This window comes from Phyllobates terribilis, unplaced genomic scaffold, assembly GCF_046119375.1.
Source record: "Phyllobates terribilis strain yellow unplaced genomic scaffold, ASM4611937v1 Scaffold_1__5_contigs__length_1240528914, whole genome shotgun sequence".
In the NCBI taxonomy this organism is placed as follows: Eukaryota; Metazoa; Chordata; class Amphibia; order Anura; family Dendrobatidae; genus Phyllobates; species Phyllobates terribilis.
In genome coordinates, this window is record NW_027362761.1 from 624,070,899 (window position 1) to 624,094,061 (window position 23,163).

A 23,163-nucleotide genomic window follows, 5' to 3' on the forward strand; every position below is an offset into this window, starting at 1 on the left:
TGCTCTCGTGGCCCCTCGGTATCCTCCCCTGCGCTGGTGGCCCCTCATTAGCCTCCCCTGCTCTGGTGGCCCCTCAGTATCCTCCTCTGCTCTTCTGGCCCCTTTGTATCATTCCCTGCTCTGGTGGCCCCTCAGTATCCTCCCCTGCTCTTCTGACCCATTAATAGCATCCCCTGCTCTGGTGGCCCCTCAGTATCCTCCCCTGCTTTTCTGGCCCCTTTGTATCATTCCCTGCTCTGGTGGCCCCTCAGTATCCTCCCCTGTTCTTCTGGCCCCTTTGTATCATTCCCTGCTCTGGTGGCCCCTCAGTATCCTCCCCTGCTCTTCTGACCCCTTAATAGCCTCCCCTGCTCTGGTGGCCCCTCAGTATCCTCCCCTGCTCTTCTGACCCCTTAATAGCCTCCCCTGCTCTGGTGGCCCCTCAGTATCCTCCCCTGCTCTTCTGACCCCTTAATAGCCTCCCCTGCTCTGGTGGCCCCTCAGTATCCTCCCCTGCTCTTCTGGCCCCTTAATAGCCTCCCCTGCTCTTGTGGCCCCTCAGTATCCTCCCCTGCTCTTCTGGCCCCTCAGTATCATTCCCTGCTCTGGTGGCCCCTCAGTATCATTCCCTGCTCTGGTGGCCCCTCAGTATCCTCCCCTGCTTTTCTGGCCCCTCAGTATGCTCCCCTGCTCTTCTGGCCCCTAAGTATCATTCCCTGCTCTGGTGGCCCCTCAGTATCATTCCCTGCTCTGGTGGCCCCTCAGTATCCTCCCCTGCTCTTCTGGCCCCTCAGTATCCTCCCCTGCTCTTCTGGCCCCTCAGTATCATTCCCTGCTCTGGTGGCCCCTCAGTATCATTCCCTGCTCTGGTGGCCCCTCAGTATCCTCCCCTGCTCTACTGGCCTCTCAGTATCCTCCCCTGCTCTTCTGGCCCCTCAGTATCCTCCCCTGCTCTTCTGGCCTCTCAGTATCCTCCCCTGCTCTTCTGGCCCCTCAGTATCCTCCCCTGCTCTTCTGGCCCCTCAGTATCCTCCCCTGCTCTTCTGGCCCCTCAGTATCCTCCCCTGCTCTTCTGGCCTCTCAGTATCCTCCCCTGCTCTTCTGGCCCCTCAGTATCCTCCCCTGCTCTTCTGGCCTCTCAGTATCCTCCCCTGCTCTTCTGGCCCCTCAGTATCATTCCCTGCTCTGGTGGCCCCTCAGTATCATTCCCTGCTCTGGTGGCCCCTCAGTATCCTCCCCTGCTCTTCTGGCCCCTCAGTATCCTCCCATGCTCTTCTGGCCCCTCAGTATCATTCCCTGCTCTGGTGGCCCCTCAGTATCATTCCCTGCTCTAGTGGCCCCTCAGTATCCTCCCCTGCTCTTCTGGCCTCTCAGTATCCTCCCCTGCTCTTCTGGCCCCTCAGTATCATTCCCTGCTCTGGTGGCCTCTCAGTATCCTCCCCTGCTCTTCTGGCCCCTCAGTATCATTCCCTGCTCTGGTGGCCCCTCAGTATCATTCCCTGCTCTGGTGGCCCCTCAGTATCCTCCCCTGCTCTTCTGGCCCCTCAGTATCCTCCCATGCTCTTCTGGCCCCTCAGTATCATTCCCTGCTCTGGTGGCCCCTCAGTATCATTCCCTGCTCTAGTGGCCCCTCAGTATCCTCCCCTGCTCTTCTGGCCTCTCAGTATCCTCCCCTGCTCTTCTGGCCCCTCAGTATCATTCCCTGCTCTGGTGGCCCCTCAGTATCCTCCCCTGCTCTTCTGGCCCCTCAGTATCATTCCCTGCTCTTCTGGCCCCTCAGTATCATTCCCTGCTCTGGTGGCCCCTCAGTATCCTCCCCTGCTCTGGTGGCCCCTCAGTATCCTCCCCTGCTCTTCTGGCCTCTCAGTATCCTCCCCTGCTCTTCTGGCCCCTCAGTATCCTCCCCTGCTCTGGTGGCCTCTCAGTATCCTCCCCTGCTCTTCTGGCCCCTCAGTATCCTCCCCTGCTCTTGTGGCCTCTCAGTATCCTCCCCTGCTCTTCTGGCCCCTCAGTATCATTCCCTGCTCTGGTGGCCCCTCAGTATCATTCCCTGCTCTGGTGGCCCCTCAGTATCCTCCCCTGCTCTTCTGGCCCCTCAGTATCCTCCTCTGCTCTTCTGGCCCCTCAGTATCATTCCCTGCTCTGGTGGCCCCTCAGTATCATTCCCTGCTCTGGTGGCCCCTCAGTATCATTCCCTGCTCTAGTGGCCCCTCAGTATCCTCCCCTGCTCTTCTGGCCTCTCAGTATCCTCCCCTGCTCTGGTGGCCCCTCAGTATCATTCCCTGCTCTGGTGGCCCCTCAGTATCCTCCCCTGCTCTAGTGGCCCCTCAGTATCATTCCCTGCTCTTCTGGCCCCTCAGTATCATTCCCTGCTCTGGTGGCCCCTCAGTATCCTCCCCTGCTCTGGTGGCCCCTCAGTATCCTCCCCTGCTCTTCTGGCCTCTCAGTATCCTCCCCTGCTCTTCTGGCCCCTCAGTATCCTCCCCTGCTCTGGTGGCCTCTCAGTATCCTCCCCTGCTCTTCTGGCCCCTCAGTATCATTCCCTGCTCTGGTGGCCCCTCAGTATCATTCCCTGCTCTGGTGGCCCCTCAGTATCCTCCCCTGCTCTTCTGGCCCCTCAGTATCATTCCCTGCTCTGGTGGCCCCTCAGTATCATTCCCTGCTCTTCTGGCCCCTCAGTATCATTCCCTGCTCTGGTGGCCCCTCAGTATCCTTCCCTGCTCTTCTGGCCCCTCAGTATCATTCCCTGCTCTGGTGGCCCCTCAGTATCCTCCCCTGCTCTTCTGGCCTCTCAGTATCCTCCCCTGCTCTTCTGGCCCCTTAGTATCCTCCCCTGCTCTTCTGGCCCCTCAGTATCCTCCCCTGCTCTTCTGGCCCCTCAGTATCATTCCCTGCTCTTCTGGCCCCTCAGTATCATTCCCTGCTCTGGTGGCCCCTCAGTATCCTTCCCTGCTCTTCTGGCCCCTCAGTATCATTCCCTGCTCTGGTGGCCCCTCAGTATCCTCCCCTGCTCTTCTGGCCTCTCAGTATCCTCCCCTGCTCTTCTGGCCCCTTAGTATCCTCCCCTGCTCTTCTGGCCTCTCAGTATCCTCCCCTGCTCTTCTGGCCCCTCAGTATCATTCCCTGCTCTGGTGGCCCCTCAGTATCCTCCCCTGCTCTTCTGGCCCCTCAGTATCATTCCCTGCTCTGGTGGCCCCTCAGTATCCTCCCCTGCTCTAGTGGCCCCTCAGTATCATTCCCTGCTCTTCTGGCCCCTCAGTATCATTCCCTGCTCTGGTGGCCCCTCAGTATCCTCCCCTGCTCTGGTGGCCCCTCAGTATCCTCCCCTGCTCTTCTGGCCCCTCAGTATCCTCCCCTGCTCTGGTGGCCCCTCAGTATCCTCCCCTGCTCTTCTGGCCCCTCAGTATCATTCCCTGCTCTGGTGGCCCCTCAGTATCATTCCCTGCTCTGGTGGCCCCTCAGTATCCTCCCCTGCTCTTCTGGCCCCTCAGTATCATTCCCTGCTCTGGTGGCCCCTCAGTATCATTCCCTGCTCTGGTGGCCCCTCAGTATCCTCCCCTGCTCTTCTGGCCCCTCAGTATCCTCCCCTGCTCTTCTGGCCCCTCAGTATCATTCCCTGCTCTTCTGGCCCCTCAGTATCATTGCCTGCTCTGGTGGCCCCTCAGTATCCTTCCCTGCTCTTCTGGCCCCTCAGTATCATTCCCTGCTCTGGTGGCCCCTCAGTATCCTCCCCTGCTCTTCTGGCCTCTCAGTATCCTCCCCTGCTCTTCTGGCCCCTTAGTATCCTCCCCTGCTCTTCTGGCCCCTCAGTATCCTCCCCTGCTCTTCTGGCCCCTCAGTATCATTCCCTGCTCTTCTGGCCCCTCAGTATCATTCCCTGCTCTGGTGGCCCCTCAGTATCCTTCCCTGCTCTTCTGGCCCCTCAGTATCATTCCCTGCTCTGGTGGCCCCTCAGTATCCTCCCCTGCTCTTCTGGCCTCTCAGTATCCTCCCCTGCTCTTCTGGCCCCTTAGTATCCTCCCCTGCTCTTCTGGCCTCTCAGTATCCTCCCCTGCTCTTCTGGCCCCTCAGTATCATTCCCTGCTCTGGTGGCCCCTCAGTATCCTCCCCTGCTCTTCTGGCCCCTCAGTATCATTCCCTGCTCTGGTGGCCCCTCAGTATCCTCCCCTGCTCTTCTGGCCCCTCAGTATCATTCCCTGCTCTGGTGGCCCCTCAGTATCCTCCCCTGCTCTTCTGGCCCCTCAGTATCCTCCCCTGCTCTTCTGGCCCCTCAGTATCATTCCCTGCTCTTCTGGCCCCTCAGTATCATTCCCTGCTCTGGTGGCCCCTCAGTATCCTTCCCTGCTCTTCTGGCCCCTCAGTATCATTCCCTGCTCTGGTGGCCCCTCAGTATCCTCCCCTGCTCTTCTGGCCTCTCAGTATCCTCCCCTGCTCTTCTGGCCCCTTAGTATCCTCCCCTGCTCTTCTGGCCCCTCAGTATCCTCCCCTGCTCTTCTGGCCCCTCAGTATTATTCCCTGCTCTTCTGGCCCCTCAGTATCATTCCCTGCTCTGGTGGCCCCTCAGTATCCTTCCCTGCTCTTCTGGCCCCTCAGTATCATTCCCTGCTCTGGTGGCCCCTCAGTATCCTCCCCTGCTCTTCTGGCCTCTCAGTATCCTCCCCTGCTCTTCTGGCCCCTTAGTATCCTCCCCTGCTCTTCTGGCCTCTCAGTATCCTCCCCTGCTCTTCTGGCCCCTCAGTATCATTCCCTGCTCTGGTGGCCCCTCAGTATCCTCCCCTGCTCTTCTGGCCCCTCAGTATCATTCCCTGCTCTGGTGGCCCCTCAGTATCCTCCCCTGCTCTTCTGGCCCCTCAGTATCATTCCCTGCTCTGGTGGCCCCTTAGTATCCTCCCCTGCTCAGAGATAACCTTTTCTTCTTTCTGTTCTTACAGATCAACCTTGTGCTGGTCCAGTGGTGGAAGACCCAAGTGGGACAGAAGTTAGCTGGATATATGAGTATTCTCAGGACTCCTGCAGAATCATACGACAAAAAGTCCCTTCCAATGGTGAAACTACCTTCAGCTCTGAGAAGGATTGCCTGAGCAACTGTAGCCGAGCGTACAGCAGCCTGTACCCCACCGGAGGTGAGCAGCCTAGACCAAAGGGGTGCAGTGCATATAGGCAAACCCCAAATCTGCTATAGAGCCTGTGGAGAGAAGGGTGCGGTGGTGTCAGGAAACAGGAGTGTGCATGGCATCTATAGTGTCACGTCTGTAACAGAAGAGTGCAATGCACTGTGCAAATGAGAACCCACAACTGAGAGCCACCACCATCGATTAACAGCTGAATATTTCCCCAAGAATCCAAGATCCTCCACTATTCATTCACAACCACCATTAGTGCAACAGCAAAACACCAGCTCCAGCTCATGGGTGAGAGGTTGTCAGCCCCGCCCCTGTACTGACAACCAGCCTGTATACAGTGTGTGAGGGGTTGTTAGACCTGCCCATGTACTGACAACCAGTCTGTATACAGTGTGTGAGGGGTTGTTAGACCTGCCCCTGTACTGACAACAAGCCTGTATACAGTGTGTGAGGGGTTGTTAGACCTGCCCCCTGTACTGACAACCAGCCTGTATACAGTGTGTGAGGGGTTGTTAGACCTGCCCATGTACTGACAACAAGCCTGTATACAGTGTGTGAGGGGTTGTTAGACCTGCCCCTGTACGGACAACCAGCCTGTATACAGTGTGTGAGGGGTTGTTAGACCTGCCCCCTGTACTGACAACCAGTCTGTATACAGTGTGTGAGGGGTTGTTAGACCTGCCCCCTGTACGGACAACCAGTCTGTATACAGTGTGTGAGGGGTTGTTAGACCAGCCCCTGTACTGACAACTAGCCTGTATACAGTGTGTGAGAGGTTGTTAGACCTGCCCCCTGTACTGACAACCAGCCTGTATACAGTGTGTGAGGGGTTGTTAGACCTGCCCCTGTACTGACAACTAGCCTGTATACAGTGTGTGAGAGGTTGTTAGACCTGCCCCCTGTACGGACAACCAGCCTGTATACAGTGTGTGAGGGGTTGTTAGACCAGCCCCTGTACTGACAACCAGTCTGTATACAGTGTGTGAGGAGTTGTTAGACCTGCCCCTGTACTGACAACTAGCCTGTATACAGTGTGTGAGAGGTTGTTAGACCTGCCCCTGTACTGACAACTAGCCTGTATACAGTGTGTGAGGGGTTGTTAGACCTGCCCCCTGTACTGACAACCAGCCTGTATACAATGTGTGAGGGGTTGTTAGACCTGCCTCTGTACTGACAACCAGCCTGTATACAGTGTGTGAGAGGTTGTTAGACCTGACCCTGTACTGACAACCAGCCTGTATACAGTGTTTGAGGGGTTGTTAGACCTGCCCCTGTACTGACAACCAGCCTGTATACAGTGTGTGAGGGGTTGCTAGACCTGCCCCCTGTACTGACAACCAGCCTGTATACAGTGTGGGAGAGGTTGTTAGAGCTGCCCCTGTACTGACAACCAGCCTGTATACAGTGTGTGAGGGGTTGTTAGACCTGCCCCCTGTACTGACAACCAGCCTGTATACAGTGTGTGAGGGGTTGTTATACCTGCCCCCTGTACTGACAACCAGCCTGTATACAGTGTGTGAGGGGTTGTTATACCTGCCCCCTGTACTGACAACCAGCCTGTATACAGTGTGTAAGGGGTTGTTATACCTACCCCTGTACTGACAACCAGCCTGTATATAGTGTGTGATGGGTTGTTAGACCTGCCCCTGTACTGACAACCAGCCTGTATACAGTGTGTGAGGGGTTGTTAGACCTGCCCCTTGTACTGACAACCAGCCTATATACAGTGTGTGAGGGGTTGTTAGACCTGCCCCTGTACTGACAACCAGCCTGTATACAGTGTGTGAGGGGTTGTTAGACCTGCCCCCTGTACTGACAACCAGCCTGTATACAGTGTGTGAGGGGTTGTTATACCTGCCCCCTGTACTGACAACCAGCCGGTATACGGTGTGAGGGATTGTTAGACCTGCCCACTGTACTGACAACCAGCCTGTATACAGTGTGTGAGGGGTTGTTAGACCTGCCCCCTGTACTGACAACCAGCCTGTATACAGTGTGTGAGGGGTTGTTATACCTGCCCCCTGTACTGACAACCAGCCTGTATACAGTGTGTGAGGGGTTGTTAGACCTGCCCACTGTACTGACAACCAGCCTGTATACAGTGTGTGAGGGGTTGTTAGACCTGCCCACTGTACTGACAACCAGCCTGTATATGACGCGCCCCTGGGCCTGTGTCGCGCTGCGTTGCGCACGCGGGAGCTTACCCGGAGCCGGATCTGTTTAGGGTTGTAGTCTCGTGGCGGTGACCCGGTCCGTGCCCAGGGAGTCAAACTGGACGGCAGTCTGTTAGCGGTAGAAAATGGTTGATGACTACGCCACCCGTTGAATGCAGCCAGGGGGCTGCTGCTGCAGGGCAGACCGCTGAGGCCGGTGGAAGGATGGTGCAGCGTGATAGTATAACCCCCAACGGGAGGGGTATGGCCTCAGGGCAGCCGACGTGGATGATGGGGGTAGCAGGAACCACTCAGAGACGGTATGGTAGCGTTCAGGGTCTTTACTGGTAACAACGATAGACCCTCCCGGAGTACTTGCTAGCGAACGGGGCCTGGTCAGTCCTTGAGCAGATGGGATCTCCCCTGGCCAGGCGTAATTGTAGGCCTCCCAAGCTGACTGTACTCTTCTGGCTACCTTGCTAGAAGGTGATGTAAGTAGCCCACGTCCCTGAGTGTACCGTGTGGTGCTCACCCGTATGGCCGGTGACTCGGGGCCTTCTAATGGCTTCCGCTCCACGATGGCGGTGCTGGTCCCACGCGTGTGACCGGGCCTTCGGGCTTCTGGGCCAGGGGACCTGAAATCCCCTGCCTGACGGATTCTGCTGCTGGGTAGAAGTTAGTCCCCACAGCCTCGGACTCCGGGTCCGGTAAAGAATCTTCTTAGTCAGGGCGAGCTCTTTAGCTGCCAGCCCCTGACTCCTTGTGACTCTGCTGCTTCCTATGCTGCTCTTGTCTCTACTCTTCCTGGACTCCAGGCTCAGGCCCCAGGACAGGGCCTGCCTGTGGAGCAGAGCCCATAGAGCAGCTCTGCTCCCTGTCTTCTCCTCTCAGAACTCCCTACCCTGCCTCAGCCCCAGGTTTATACAGGGGAAGTTCTTCCCCTCCCAAGGCTGGGCAGGAGGTGTGGCATGCACAGGATCCCTGACCAAAGGACCTCCCACCTGCTCTCAGACGTAATATCTCTATCACTGTGACAACCAGACCCCTGGGGTGTCACACTCCCCCCTAGTGAAATTTAGTACTCCGGGACTAAACACTTTTTAGAAAAATATAACAAGGTATATCAAAGAACAATAAAATACAATAAGGAAACACAATAAGATGGTCACGGATGTCCGCAACCGGGTGCAGTCTTTGAAGAAAAGCAAAGGTGTCCATTTCACCAAAACAGGGAGACGTAACCAGGTAGGGGTCTGTCCTACCCCGAGTCCTTAACAGTCTTTTAGTCCATCCTGGGTTACGCTCCACTAACTGTACAAAGGATTCCCGGTAAATCCACCAAGGACTCCTATAAATAACTGGAAACACATAATATTTACAAGATATGGCCGCTCTCAGTCCTCGGCCAGTGGGGATAAGGATTGGCTGCTCACAGTCCTCAGCCTGTGGGGAGATGGGATGGCTGCTCACAGTCCTCAGCCTGGTTAAGGATAGGGGACACACGGGAACAGTTCACACTTGTCCCAATGGGGACCATATTTTAATTAGCAACACAAGTACCCCTACGGGTAACTATGTACAGTTCCACTTTACCGTACTTCAGTAACGGCATCCTCCTGCTCCTTCTTGTGTGTAGGCTTCAGACCCGTCCGGGTCCTCTTGGCTTTCCTCGAATTGGTAGTACTGCAGCTCCTCCTTGGTTAACGTGGAGGGCGTACAGTCCTTTTGCACCTGGGGAGTTCAGGCCTTGCGACCAGGCGTGGAGAGGGTCGCCGTTGATGACGCCCGGGATCAGAGGGTGCAACTTTGGGCCTGGGCGCGGGCTGGTGGTGTTAGTGCCCAGGGCTGGAGGGCTTGGCCGCAGGGCTTGTTGCAGGGGCTGGAGCAGGTCGGTGTCTGCAGCGCCCGGAATCGGCGGCTCCACCAGGGGGCCCGGGAGCAGGCTGACGCTGGCAGCGTCCGGGACAGGGAGACTCCTCTTACCTGCTCCCGCGACCGCTCCTGCGTCACGCGTCTTCTCCCGGCGCTGGTCGGGGCCGGCGACGACTGGGGCACTGCCGATGCTGGGCAGGTTAGTCTGCTGCCGGTCCGCCATCTTGCTGTCCGTTCCTGGTGTCCTCCTCCCCCCTAGTGGACCGTGGCCTACCTTCCGGAGATCCTCTTCCGTAGGCCGCGGCTCCGCAGTCAATCGTCGGGGTAGAGGACCTGGCGTCGCGCTCCTGTGACGTCGGCGTCTGCTGGGCTCCTTCCAGGACCTTACGCAACGTCCGGACGTGAGGCGGGGCTTCAGTTCTCGCGCGCTTTCGGAGTCCACGCCCCTCTTCTTCCCGCGCGGCGTCTCCAAGATGGCGCCGGATGGCGGGAAAACTCCTCGGATGGCGGGAAGAAGGCAGAAGATGGCGCCGGATGGCGGGAAAACTCCTCGGATGGCGGGAAGAAGGCAGAAGATGGCGCCGGATGGCGGGAATCTTCACCACAGGTAAGTTTGAAAAGTCTCTTTTTCAGGCACGCAGTACCCGGTGGTTGCGGGCACGAAATCCTGCCGACTACGCCAAAGTTGACGCGCCCCTGGGCCTGTGTCGCGCTGCGTTGCGCACGCGGGAGCTTACCCGGAGCCGGATCTGTTTAGGGTTGTAGTCTCGTGGCGGTGACCCGGTCCGTGCCCAGGGAGTCAAACTGGACGGCAGTCTGTTAGCGGTAGAAAATGGTTGATGACTACGCCACCCGTTGAATGCAGCCAGGGGGCTGCTGCTGCAGGGCAGACCGCTGAGGCCGGTGGAAGGATGGTGCAGCGTGATAGTATAACCCCCAACGGGAGGGGTATGGCCTCAGGGCAGCCGACGTGGATGATGGGGGTAGCAGGAACCACTCAGAGACGGTATGGTAGCGTTCAGGGTCTTTACTGGTAACAACGATAGACCCTCCCGGAGTACTTGCTAGCGAACGGGGCCTGGTCAGTCCTTGAGCAGATGGGATCTCCCCTGGCCAGGCGTAATTGTAGGCCTCCCAAGCTGACTGTACTCTTCTGGCTACCTTGCTAGAAGGTGATGTAAGTAGCCCACGTCCCTGAGTGTACCGTGTGGTGCTCACCCGTATGGCCGGTGACTCGGGGCCTTCTAATGGCTTCCGCTCCACGATGGCGGTGCTGGTCCCACGCGTGTGACCGGGCCTTCGGGCTTCTGGGCCAGGGGACCTGAAATCCCCTGCCTGACGGATTCTGCTGCTGGGTAGAAGTTAGTCCCCACAGCCTCGGACTCCGGGTCCGGTAAAGAATCTTCTTAGTCAGGGCGAGCTCTTTAGCTGCCAGCCCCTGACTCCTTGTGACTCTGCTGCTTCCTATGCTGCTCTTGTCTCTACTCTTCCTGGACTCCAGGCTCAGGCCCCAGGACAGGGCCTGCCTGTGGAGCAGAGCCCATAGAGCAGCTCTGCTCCCTGTCTTCTCCTCTCAGAACTCCCTACCCTGCCTCAGCCCCAGGTTTATACAGGGGAAGTTCTTCCCCTCCCAAGGCTGGGCAGGAGGTGTGGCATGCACAGGATCCCTGACCAAAGGACCTCCCACCTGCTCTCAGACGTAATATCTCTATCACTGTGACAACCAGACCCCTGGGGTGTCACATATACAGTGTGTGAGGGGTTGTTAGACCTGCCCCTGTACTGACAACCAGCCTGTATACAGTGTGTGAGGGGTTGTTAGACCTGCCTCTGTACTGACAACCAGCCTGTATACAGTGTGTGAGAGGTTGTTAGACCTGTCCCTGTACTGACAACCAGCCTGTATACAGTGTGTGAGGGGTTGTTAGACCTGCCCCTGTACTGACAACCAGCCTGTATACAGTGTGAGAGGGGTTGTTAGACCTGCCCCCTGTACTGACAACTAGCCTGTATACAGAGTGTGAGGGGTTGTTAGACCTGCCCCCCTGTACTGACAACCAGCCTGTATACAGTGTGAGAGGGGTTGTTAGACCTGCCCTCTGTACTGACAACCAGCCTGTATACAGTGTGTCAGGGGTTGTTAGACCTGCCTCTGTACTGACAACCAGCCTGTATACAGAGTGTGAGGGGTTGTTAGACCTGCCCCCTGTACTGACAACCAGCCTGTATACAGTGTGTGAGGGGTTGTTAGACCTGCCCACTGTACTGACAACCAGCCGGTATACAGTGTGTGAGGGGTTGTTAGACCTGCCCTCTGTACTGACAACCAGCCTGTATACAGTGTGTCAGGGGTTGTTAGACCTGCCTCTGTACTGACAACCAGCCTGTATACAGTGTGTTAGAGGTTGTTAGACCTGCCCACTGTACTGACAACCAGCCTGTATACAGTGTGTCAGGGGTTGTTAGACCTGCCTCTGTACTAACAACCAGCCTGTATATGTGGCACCCCAGGGGTCTGGTTTCCACAGTAGTAGCAATATTACGTCTGTGAGCAGGTGGGAGGTCTCCTGGTCAGGAATCCTATGCATGCCACACCTCCTGCCCAGTCCTGGGAGGGGAAGAACTTCCCCTATATAAAACTAGGGCTGAGGCAGGGTTAGAGGGAGAAAGAGCAGAGAACACAGACAGAGACACAGTCTGGTCTGTAGTGGAGCAGCTTTAGGAACAAGAAAGATCAGGAGCTCTGGGGAAGTCGTGCTAAAAGGAATCAGGGGCTGGCAGCTGTAGAGCTCGCCCTGATTGAAGAGTTACCACCGGACCCGGAGTCCGAGGCTGTGGGGACTAATCCTTACCCAGCAGCAGAAACCGACCGGCAGGGGATTTCAGGTCCTCTGGCCAAGAAACCCGAAGGCACGGTCACACGTGTGGGACCAGCACCGCCGTCGTGGAGCGGAAGCCACTAGAAGGCCCCGAGTCACCGGCCATACGGGTGAGCACCACACGGTACACTCAGGGACGTGGGCTACTTTTACCCGCCTCTAGCAAGGTAGCCAGAAGAGTACAATTAGTTGGGGAGGCCTACAACTCCGCCTGGCCAGGGGAGATCCCATCAGCTCACGGACTGACCAGGCCCCGACCGCTAGCCAGTACTCCGGGAGGGTCTATTTTTGTCACCAGTAAAGACCCTGAACTACACCGCATCGTCTCTGAGTGGTTCCTGCTACCCCCATCATCCACGTCGGCTGCCCTGAGGCCATACCCCTCCCGTTGGGGGTTATACCATCCACGCTGCCCAATCCTTCCACCGGCCTCAGCGGTCTGCCCTGCAGCGGCAGCTCCATAGCTGCATTCAACGGGTGGCGTAGTCGTCCAACATCTACTGCTAATACTCAGCCACACAGTTTGACTCCCTGGGCACGGACCGGGTCACCGCCACGAGACTACTACCCCCAACAGGCCCGGCTCCGGGTAGTCCCCGCGTGCGCAATGCTACACTAAGTAGGCCCAGGGGCGCGTCAACTTTTGGCGTAGTCGGCAGGATTTCGTGCCCGCAACCACCGGGTACTGCGTGCCTGAAAAAGACTGTTCAAACTTACCAGTGGTGAAGATTCCCGCCATCCGGTGCCATTTTCTACCTTCTTCCCGCCATCCGCGAAGTTTTCACGCCGTTGGACGCCATCTTGAAGACGCCGCGCGGGAAGAAGAGGGGCGTGGACTCCGAAAGCGCGCGAGAACTGAAGCCCCGCCTCACGTCCGGATGTTGCGTAAGGTCCTGGAAGGAGCCCAGCAGACGCCGACGTCATAGGAGCGCGACGGAAGGTCCTCAACCCTGACGATCCACTGCGGAGCCGCGGCCTACGGAAGAGGATCATCGCAAGGTAGGCCACGGTCCACTAGGGGGGGAGAAAGATGTCGAATACGGAGGAGAGCTTCACTGCCTCAACCCCCGCCAGCGCCACCGCTGCTGCAGTCATGCCTTTCACCATGCCCTATATCCCGGGAGCAGCCTGGCTACCCCAGTACTCAGGGGAGTCACATACCCTGAATGACTTTAAAGAAAAGCTGGATAGCCTCTTCCAGGTGTACCCCCTCACAGAAGAGCAAAAAGTGAGCATCCTGGTGGCCCAACTAACCGGGGCAGCCCAAAGGGAGGTAAAGTCCTGGCCACCTGGGAGGAGGACTGTCGCAGGGATACTAACCCGGCTGAGGGACACCTTTGATACCCGCACCTCAGCCGAGATTAAGCTTAGATTCTATGGGTGCAAGCAGCGAGCACATGAGAGTATAAGGGACTATGCACTAAACCTACAAGAGGCCCTGAGAGCCATTAAGCAGACCGACCCTGACAGCGTGGGAAACGAGGACAGGCTGTTGACCGAGTAATTTATAGAGGGACTATATTGCAATGTCCACCGAACCCAGTTGCGGGCCATAGCCTTACAGGATCCTCATCTGGACTTTGCACAGTTCAAGGACAGAGCCATCCGGGTGCTCCGAGAACCGACACCGGGTGGCGTTGTGACCCACAGGCGCCCAGCTATCACTTACCACCAGGAGGCGGCGCCCTTGTCGGCAGGGCCTGTGGGGGCTGATGCGCAGGCTTTGAACAATGACCCGGCTCCGGACCTGCACCATCAGGTCCAAGAGCTAGCTAAAAGCGTTGCTGCGCTAACCCGAACTGTGCAGTCTTTACAGGTTTCCACTCCAGGGAAGATCCAGCTGGCATCCGGACCGGAGGACATCCCGTGGCGTCGACCAAGGAGGACCCCACCGGCCAGAGGAAGACCCAGCGACCGGTACAACGAGGACGGACAACCTATCTGCCGCCGCTGCAATCAACCCGGACATATGGCAAGGTACTGTCCTTTAAACTGGCACAACCTGGGGTAGAGGGCCAACCCCCAGGAAAAAGATCACCAGGCCCATCGAACTGGCACGACAAATATGTGGGAGGACGTCCAGTCTTGCCTGTGGTACTGGATGGCATCCCTATGAGTGCCCTACTGGACACCGGGTCACAGGTCACCACCATCCCGTACGTGCTCTTCAAGCAGTACTGGAATGACTCGGATATAACCCGCTATCCAGACGACGACTTGAGTATCATCGCCAGTAATGGTCAGCCCGTGCCACAGATCGGATTTAAAGAAATGACCATTAAAATCGGTAGAGTCGAACTGGCAGCACAGGGACTGATCATTGTAGACATTGACAAGCGCGAGAGTCACCCAAAGATAACTCTAGGAACTAATGTGATTGAAAATTGTCTTGCAGAGGTGATTTTCATTTTACAGCAGGTTGCCAAGAACGCCAGCTCCGGCCAGCAGCGAGTGCTCCAGAAAGAGATCCGGGCACTGATGCGACGGCAACAGGTGGAACTCTCCGGTGGTGAGATTGGTAGCGTAAGAATGTGTGACCCTTTCCCTATTGCCATGCCCCCGAAAAGTGAAATGATGATTTGGTGCCGGGCAGCTATTGGTCTGAGAGGTAGAGATTACCAGGCCATGGTAGAACCAGTCTACTCAGACAGTAGGCCCACCATTTTGACAGCACGGGGGGTAGTTGATGTACGCCATGGGAGGGTGCCCGTTCGTATAATAAATATCGGGAAAAGGGAAGTATACCTGCCCCGGTATGCTACGCTAGCCAAATTATATACTATCAACCAAAATTCTATACAGTCTGTGGAACCCTTGCCTCCATCTCACCTGGAGGAAGGTAACGGCTCTACGAAAATATTGGAGGATTGGTGCCAGCAACTACATTTGGGTACTGACTCCACTCCCTCCCACCAGAAACAGGGAGTCTACCGGGTGGTTCGAGAGTACGAGAGAGTGTTTAGTAAACACCCGTTAGACTTCGGGCGAGTCAAGGGGGTAGAACACCACATCCCCACGGGAGACCATCCTCCCATAAAAGAGAGGTATCGACCCGTACCCCCTGCACACTACCAACACGCCAAGGGGATGCTTAGAGACATGAAGGAGGCTGGGGTAATCAGGGATAGCTGTAGCCCCTGGGCAGCTCCACTAGTCTTGGTCAAAAAGAAAGACAACACCATGAGAATGTGTGTAGATTACCGGAAAATTAACCGTATCACACACAAAGATGCGTACCCCTTACCAAGAATAGAGGAGTCTTTGGCTGCTTTAAAATCTGCTAACTTCTTCTCCACCTTGGATCTCACTAGCGGGTACTGGCAGGTTCCTGTAGCAGAGGCGGACCGGGAGAAGACCGCATTCACCACCCCGATGGGACTTAGCGAGTTTACCTGCATGCCGTTCGGACTCTGCAACGCACCAGGAACCTTCCAGCGATTGATGGAATGCTGTCTGGGACACCGAAACTTTGAGACGGTCCTGTTATACCTGGACGATGTCATCGTCTATTCCAAGACCTACGAGGACCACCTGAAACACCTGGCGGAAGTGTTCGAAGCTCTGGCAAGTTACGGCCTAAAGGTGAAACCCTCCAAGTGTCACCTCCTGAAGCCAAAGGTGCAGTACTTGGGACACGTGGTGAGTGCTGACGGAGTGGCTCCCGACCCTGATAAGATCACCGCAATTAAGGAATGGCCAAGCCCCTCCAGCGTAAAGGAAGTGAGGCAGTTCCTCGGGTTGGTAGGCTACTACCGAAGGTTCATTCCCGGTTTCACCAAAAAGGCAGCTCCTATGCAGGACCTCCTGATAGGCCAGTCCAGGAAGGCCAAGAACCAGAAGCCACCCTTCAGATGGGAGAAGCTGGAAGAAGAGTCCTTCCGCCAGCTGAAGATGGCCCTCACGGGGATGAAATCCTGGCGTACCCTGATTATAGCCAGCCCTTTATCCTCTACACCGACGCCAGTAACATCGGGCTAGGAGCCGTACTGTCCCAGATCCAGCAGGGGAAGGAACGGGTAATTGCTTACGCCAGCCGAAAACTGCGACCCACCGAAAGAAACCCTGAGAATTACAGCTCATTTAAGCTAGAGTTCCTGGCAGTGGTGTGGGCATTCACCGAACGCTTTAAGCACTACCTCACTGCTTCCCGGTTCACCGTGTACACGGATAACAACCCGTTGACACACCTGGACACTGCAAGACTCGGTGCCCTAGAGCAGAGATGGATGGCCCGCTTGTCCAACTATGAGTTTACAATCAAATACCGGGCAGGACGCTCCAATACCAACGCGGACGCCCTGTCCAGGATGCCGAACCTACCGGACGTAGGGGAAGATTCAGAGGAACTGGAGGAAGTTGAACTCCCCGCGTTCCACCGTCATGGGACTATCCAGTATTCCCACCGTGTAAGGAGTAAGCAATCCGCTACGTTCAACCCATTACCTCATTACAACTGGGCGGAGACGCAAGACAGTGACCCTGCCGTCCGACTGGTAAAGGAGATGCTGACTCGGCCAGATGCACGCCTTGACCCAGACGCTCCGGAGGAAGCCAAGAAATTGTGGGCTGAGAAGAGTCGACTGTTCCTTTACAAGGGGAAGTTGTGCCGCAGAATGGTTAACTCCCGGATGCATGAACTAATCTGGCAAGTAGTGGTGCCAAGAAGAGACGCAGCTATGGTGATGGAGGCATACCACGACGGAGCTGGGCACTTCGGATGGAAGAAGCTGGAGTTCCTGCTGCGCGGGCGGTTCCATTGGGTAGGCATGAGAGGAACCATCGAGAGGTGGTGCAGAGACTGTGGCCCATGCAACCTAAGAAGGAGGGACCGTGCCAGCCAGAAGACTCCCCTGCAGTCCATCATCACCAGACAGCCGTTGGAACTGGTAGCCTTGGATCATGTAAAACTGACCCCAAGCAGAAGTGGCTACGTCTACGCGTTAACCATCGTGGATCACTACTCCCGGTTCTTGGTTGTCGTCCCCGTCAAGGACTTAACGGCTCAAACAGCAGCTAGAGCCTTCCAGCAGCACTTCTGCCGTCCGCACGGATACCCGGAGCAAGTGCTGACGGACCAGGGGCCTGCCTTTGAAGCGGAAGTCTTCCAGGAGTTCTGCACCCTGTATGGCTGCCGGAAGATAAGAACAACACCCTATCACCCGCAAACTAATGGACTTTGTGAGAAAATTAACCAGGTGGTGATAGATCTTCTGAAAACATTGCCCCTGGAAGAACGTAGTCTGTGGCCTGAAAAGCTGCCCGACCTGGTGGACCTATGCAACCACATCCCTGTAGGTTCCACCAACTGTACCCCGGCTTACCTAATGAGGGCAAGACCTGGTAAGCTTCCTGTTGATCTGGAGATGGGAGTCCTGACACCCGAGGACACTTCACCAGAAGCAGACTGGGACACAGAGAGGCAGCAGCAGTACCGGAAAGTACAGGAGAGCGTGGAGCGAAGTCTCTGTCAAGCTAGGGAAAGACAAGAGAAAACTTACAACCAGTATGCTCCCGCTGTTCCCCTGGTGCCCGGAGAGCAGGTCTTGAAGAGGAAAAGACGGCTCCACAAGTTGGACGACCAGTGGGAGAAGGACCCGTACACCGTACTGCCCTCAAGCCACGACAACCCAAAGATCTGTACAATCAGTAAAGACGGAGAGGAAACCACAGCCATTGTATCCCGGGATCACCTGAAGAAGTGTCCCGAACAGCTACGGAACCCTGAAGAGGGACAAGAAGACCCTCGACCCGTAGAGGAAGAGACAGAGATGGTCCGTACTGTACTTGGAGACTTCCCCCGGTCTTGGACTCAAGTCAATGGCGCTGTTGTGGTACCCGTCCTCACCTTCCTCCAACCAGCATCCCAAGTGCCTACGGAGAAACAGGTGGAGCTGGAAGAGCAGCCGGTCCAGGAGGCAGAAGACCCCACACAAGCAGACCAGGAGAATCAACCCTCTGCTTATAGTGAGCCTGCCATACCCCTAGTGAGCCAAAGAGTCCGTAGACGGCTGCCCAGTTTACCCTTGACAGCTCCTACACCCTGTAGCTCAGGATCAGTCAGCCAGCTCCGTAGGTCCACTAGGGTCACTAGAGGCCAGTTGCCCATACGGTGGAGGATCTAAATGTTCAAGCTATTTTATTAATGTTTACCTGTTTATTGTTGCTTGTGTATAATTATGTGTTTCTAGTTATTTGTAGGAGTCTTTGGTGGATTTACCGGGAATCCTTTGTGCATATAGTTGGAGCGTAACCCAGGACGGACTAAAAGACTGATAAGGACTCGGGGCAGGACAGACCCCTACCTGGTTACGTCTCCCTGTTTTGGTGAAATGGACACCTTTGTTTTCCTCAAAAGTTACACCCGGTTGCGGACACGCCGTGACCACCTTGTGTGTTGTCTCTACCAGAACGTTATTGTTTATACCTTGTTATGTTTACAAAAGTATGTTTAGTCCCGGAGTACTAAATTTCACTAGGGGGGAATGTGGCACCCCAGGGGTCTGGTTTCCACAGTAGTAGCAATATTACGTCTGTGAGCAGGTGGGAGGTCTCCTGGTCAGGAATCCTATGCATGCCACACCTCCTGCCCAGTCCTGGGAGGGGAAGAACTTCCCCTATATAAAACTAGGGCTGAGGCAGGGTTAGAGGGAGAAAGAGCAGAGAACACAGACAGAGACACAGTCTGGTCTGTAGTGGAGCAGCTTTAGGAACAAGAAAGATCAGGAGCTCTGGGGAAGTCGTGCTAAAAGGAATCAGGGGCTGGCAGCTGTAGAGCTCGCCCTGATTGAAGAGTTACCACCGGACCCGGAGTCCGAGGCTGTGGGGACTAATCCTTACCCAGCAGCAGAAACCGACCGGCAGGGGATTTCAGGTCCTCTGGCCAAGAAACCCGAAGGCACGGTCACACGCGTGGGACCAGCACCGCCGTCGTGGAGCGGAAGCCACTAGAAGGCCCCGAGTCACCGGCCATACGGGTGAGCACCACACGGTACACTCAGGGACGTGGGCTACTTTTACCCGCCTCTAGCAAGGTAGCCAGAAGAGTACGATTAGTTGGGGAGGCCTACAACTCCGCCTGGCCAGGGGAGATCCCATCAGCTCACGGACTGACCAGGCCCCGACCGCTAGCCAGTACTCCGGGAGGGTCTATTTTTGTCACCAGTAAAGACCCTGAACTACACCGCATCGTCTCTGAGTGGTTCCTGCTACCCCCATCATCCACGTCGGCTGCCCTGAGGCCATACCCCTCCCGTTGGGGGTTATACCATCCACGCTGCCCAATCCTTCCACCGGCCTCAGCGGTCTGCCCTGCAGCGGCAGCTCCATAGCTGCATTCAACGGGTGGCGTAGTCGTCCAACATCTACTGCTAATACTTAGCCACACAGTTTGACTCCCTGGGCACGGACCGGGTCACCGCCACGAGACTACTACCCCCAACAGGCCCGGCTCCGGGTAGTCCCTGCGTGCGCAACGCTACACCAAGTAGGCCCAGGGGCGCGTCATATACAGTGTGTGAGAGGTTGTTAGACCTGCCCCTGTACTGACAACCAGCATGTATACAGTGTGTGAGCGGTTGTTAAACCTGCCCCTGTACTGACAACCAGCCTGTATACAGTGTGTGAGGGGTTGTTAGACCTGCCCCTGTACTGACAACCAGCCTGTATACATGTGTGTGAGGGGTTGTTAGACCTGCCCCCTGTACTGACAACCAGCCTGTATACAGTGTGTGAGGGGTTGTTACACCTGCCCCTGTACTGACAACCAGCCTGTATACAGTGTGTGAGGGGATGTTAGACCTGCCCCCCTGTACTGACAACGAGCCTGTATACAGTGTGTGAGGGGTTGATAGACCTGCCCCCTGTACTGACAACCAGCCTGTATACAGTGTGTGAGGAGTTGTTAGACTTGCCCCCCTGTACTGACAACCAACCTGTATACAGTGTGTGAGGGGTTGTTAGACCTGCCCCCCTGTACTGACAACCAGCCTGTATACAGTGTGTGAGGGGTTGATAGACCTGCCCCCTGTACTGACAACCAGCCTGTATACAGTGTGTGAGGGGTTGTTAGACCTGCCCCTGTACTGACAACCAGCCTGTATACAGTCTGTGAGGGGTTCTTAGACCTGCCCCCTGTACTGACAACCAGCCTGTATACAGTCTGTGAGGGGTTCTTAGACCTGCCCCCTGTAAGGACAACCAGCCTGTATACAGTGTGTGAGGGGTTGTTAGACCTGCCCCTGTACTGACAACCAGCCTGTATACAGTGTGTGAGGGGTTGTTAGACCTGCCCCTGTACTGACAACCAGCCTGTATACAGTGTGTGAGAGGTTGTTAGACCTGCCCCTGTACTGACAACCAGCCTGTATACAGTCTGTGAGGGGTTCTTAGACCTGCCCCCTGTAAGGACAACCAGCCTGTATACAGTGTGTGAGGGGTTGATAGACCTGCCCCCTGTACTGACAACCAGCCTGTATACAGTGTGTGAGGGGTTGTTAGACCTGCCCCTGTACTGACAACCAGCCTGTATACAGTCTGTGAGGGGTTCTTAGACCTGCCCCCTGTACTGACAACCAGCCTGTATACAGTGTGTGAGGGGTTGTTAGACCTGCCCCTGTACTGACAACCAGCCTGTATACAGTCTGTGAGGGGTTCTTAGACCTGCCCCCTGTACTGACAACCAGCCTGTATACAGTGTGTGAGAGGTTGTTAGACCTGCCCCTGTACGGACAACCAGCCTGTATACAGTGTGTGAGGGGTTGTTATACCTGCCCCTGTACTGGCAACCAGCCTGTATACAGTGTGTGAGGGGTTGTTAGACCTGCCCCCTGTACTGACAACCAGCCTGTATACAGTGTGTGAGGGGTCGTTAGACCTGCCCCTGTACGGACAACCAGCCTGTATACAGTGTGTGAGGGGTTGTTAGACCTGCCCCCTGTACTGACAACCAGCCTGTATACAGTGTGTGAGGGGTTGTTAGACCTGCCCCCTGTACTGACAACCAGCCTGTATACAGTGTGTGAGGGGTCGTTAGACCTGCCCCTGTACTGACAACCAGCCTGTATACAGTATGTGAGGGGTTGTTATACCTGCCCCCTGTACTGACAACCAGCCTGTATACAGTGTGTGAGGGGTTGTAAGACCTGCCCCCCTGTACTGACAACCAGCCTGTATACAGTGTGTGAGCGGTTGTTAGACCTGCCCCCCGGTACAGACAACCAGCCTGTATATAGTGTGTGAGGAGTTGTTAGACCTGCCCCCCTGTACTGACAACCAACCTGTATACAGTGTGTGAGGGGTTGTTAGACCAGCCTCCTGTACTGACAACCAGCCTGTATACAGTGTGTGAGGGGTTGTTAGACCTGCCCCCCGGTACAGACAACCAGCCTGTATACAGTGTGTGAGGGGTTGTTAGACCTGCCCCCCTGTACTGACAACCAGCCTGTATACAGTGTGTGAGGGGTTGTTAGACCTGCCCCCTGTACTGACAACCAGCCTGTATACAGTGTGTGAGGGGTTGTTAGACCTGCTCCCTGTACTGACAACCAGCCTGTATACAGTGTGTGAGGGGTTGTTAGACCTGCCCCCCTGTACTGTCAACCAGCCTGTATACAGTGTGTGAGGGGTTGTTAGACCTGCCCCTGTACTGACAACCAGCCTGTATACAGTGTGTGAGGGGTTGTTAGACCTGCCCCTGTACTGACAACCAGCCTGTATACAGTGTGTGAGCGGTTGTTAGACCTGCCCCTGTACTGACAACCAGCCTGTATACAGTGTGTGAGGGGTTGTTAGACCTGCCCCCTGTACTGACAACCAGCCTGTATACAGTGAGTGAGGGGTTGTTAGACCTGCCCCCTGTACTGACAACCAGCCTGTATACAGTGAGTGAGGGGTTGTTAGACCTGCCCCCTGTACTGACAACCAGCCTGTATACAATGTGTGAGCGGTTGTTAGACCTGCCCCTGTACTGACAACCAGCCTGTATACAGTGTGTGAGGGGTGGTTAGACCTGCCCCTGTACTGACTACCAGCCTGTATACAGTGTGTAAGGGGTTGTTAGACCTGCCCCTGTACTGACAACCAGCCTGTATACAGTGTGTCAGGGGTTGTTAGACCGCCCCCTGTACTGACAACCAGCCTGAATACAGTGTGTGAGGGGTTGTTAGACTTGCCCCACTGTACTGACAACCAGCCTGTATACAGTGTGTGAGGGGATGTTAGACCTGCCCCCCTGTACTGACAACGAGCCTGTATACAGTGTGTGAGGGGTTGTTAGACCTGCCCCTGTACTGACAACCAGCCTGTATACAGTGTGTGAGGGGTGGTTAGACCTGCCCCTGTACTGACAACCAACCTGTATACAGTGTGTGAGGGGTTGTTAGACCAGCCCCCTGTACTGACAACCAGCCTGTATACAGTGTGTGAGGAGTTGTTAGACTTGCCCCCCTGTACTGACAACCAACCTGTATACAGTGTGTGAGGGGTTGTTAGACCTGCCCCCCTGTACTGACAACCAGCCTGTATACAGTGTGTGAGGGGTTGATAGACCTGCCCCTGTACTGACAACCAGCCTGTATACAGTGTGTGAGGGGTTGTTATACCTGCCCCCTGTACTGACAACCAGCCTGTATACAGTGTGTGAGGGGTTGTTAGACCTGCCCCTGTACTGACAACCAGCCTGTATACAGTGTGTGAGGGGTTGTTAGACCTGCCCCTGTACTGGCAACCAGAGTGTATACAGTGTGTGAGAGGTTGTTAGACCTGCCCCTGTACGGACAACCAGCCTGTATACAGTGTGTGAGGGGTTGTTATACCTGCCCCTGTACTGGCAACCAGCCTGTATACAGTGTGTGAGGGGTTGTTAGACCTGCCCCTGTACTGACAACCAGCCTGTATACAGTGTGTGAGGGTTCGTTAGACCTGCCCCTGTACTGACAACCAGCCTGTATACAGTATGTGAGGGGTTGTTATACCTGCCCCCTGTACTGACAAACAGCCTGTATACAGTGTGTGAGGGGTTGTTAGACCTGCCCCCCGGTACAGACAACCAGCCTGTATACAGTGTGTGAGGGGTTGTTATACCTGCCCCTGTACTGACAACCAGCCTGTATACAGTGTGTGAGGGTTCGTTAGACCTGCCCCTGTACTGACAACCAGCCT

At 55.8% G+C, this 23,163-nt stretch overlaps 1 protein-coding gene across 2 annotated transcripts in view; it reads left to right on the plus strand.

The window, feature by feature from the left end:
• Positions 1 to 23,163, plus strand: part of LOC141273159 (inter-alpha-trypsin inhibitor-like) — a 149,539-nt gene that overhangs the window by 58,656 nt on the left and 67,720 nt on the right. For both annotated transcript variants that reach the window (XM_073684608.1, XM_073684617.1), the window contains exon 2: positions 4,911 to 5,102. In XM_073684608.1, coding sequence (XP_073540709.1) covers positions 4,911 to 5,102 — 192 coding nt within the window. The remainder of the gene's footprint in view (positions 1 to 4,910; positions 5,103 to 23,163) is intronic.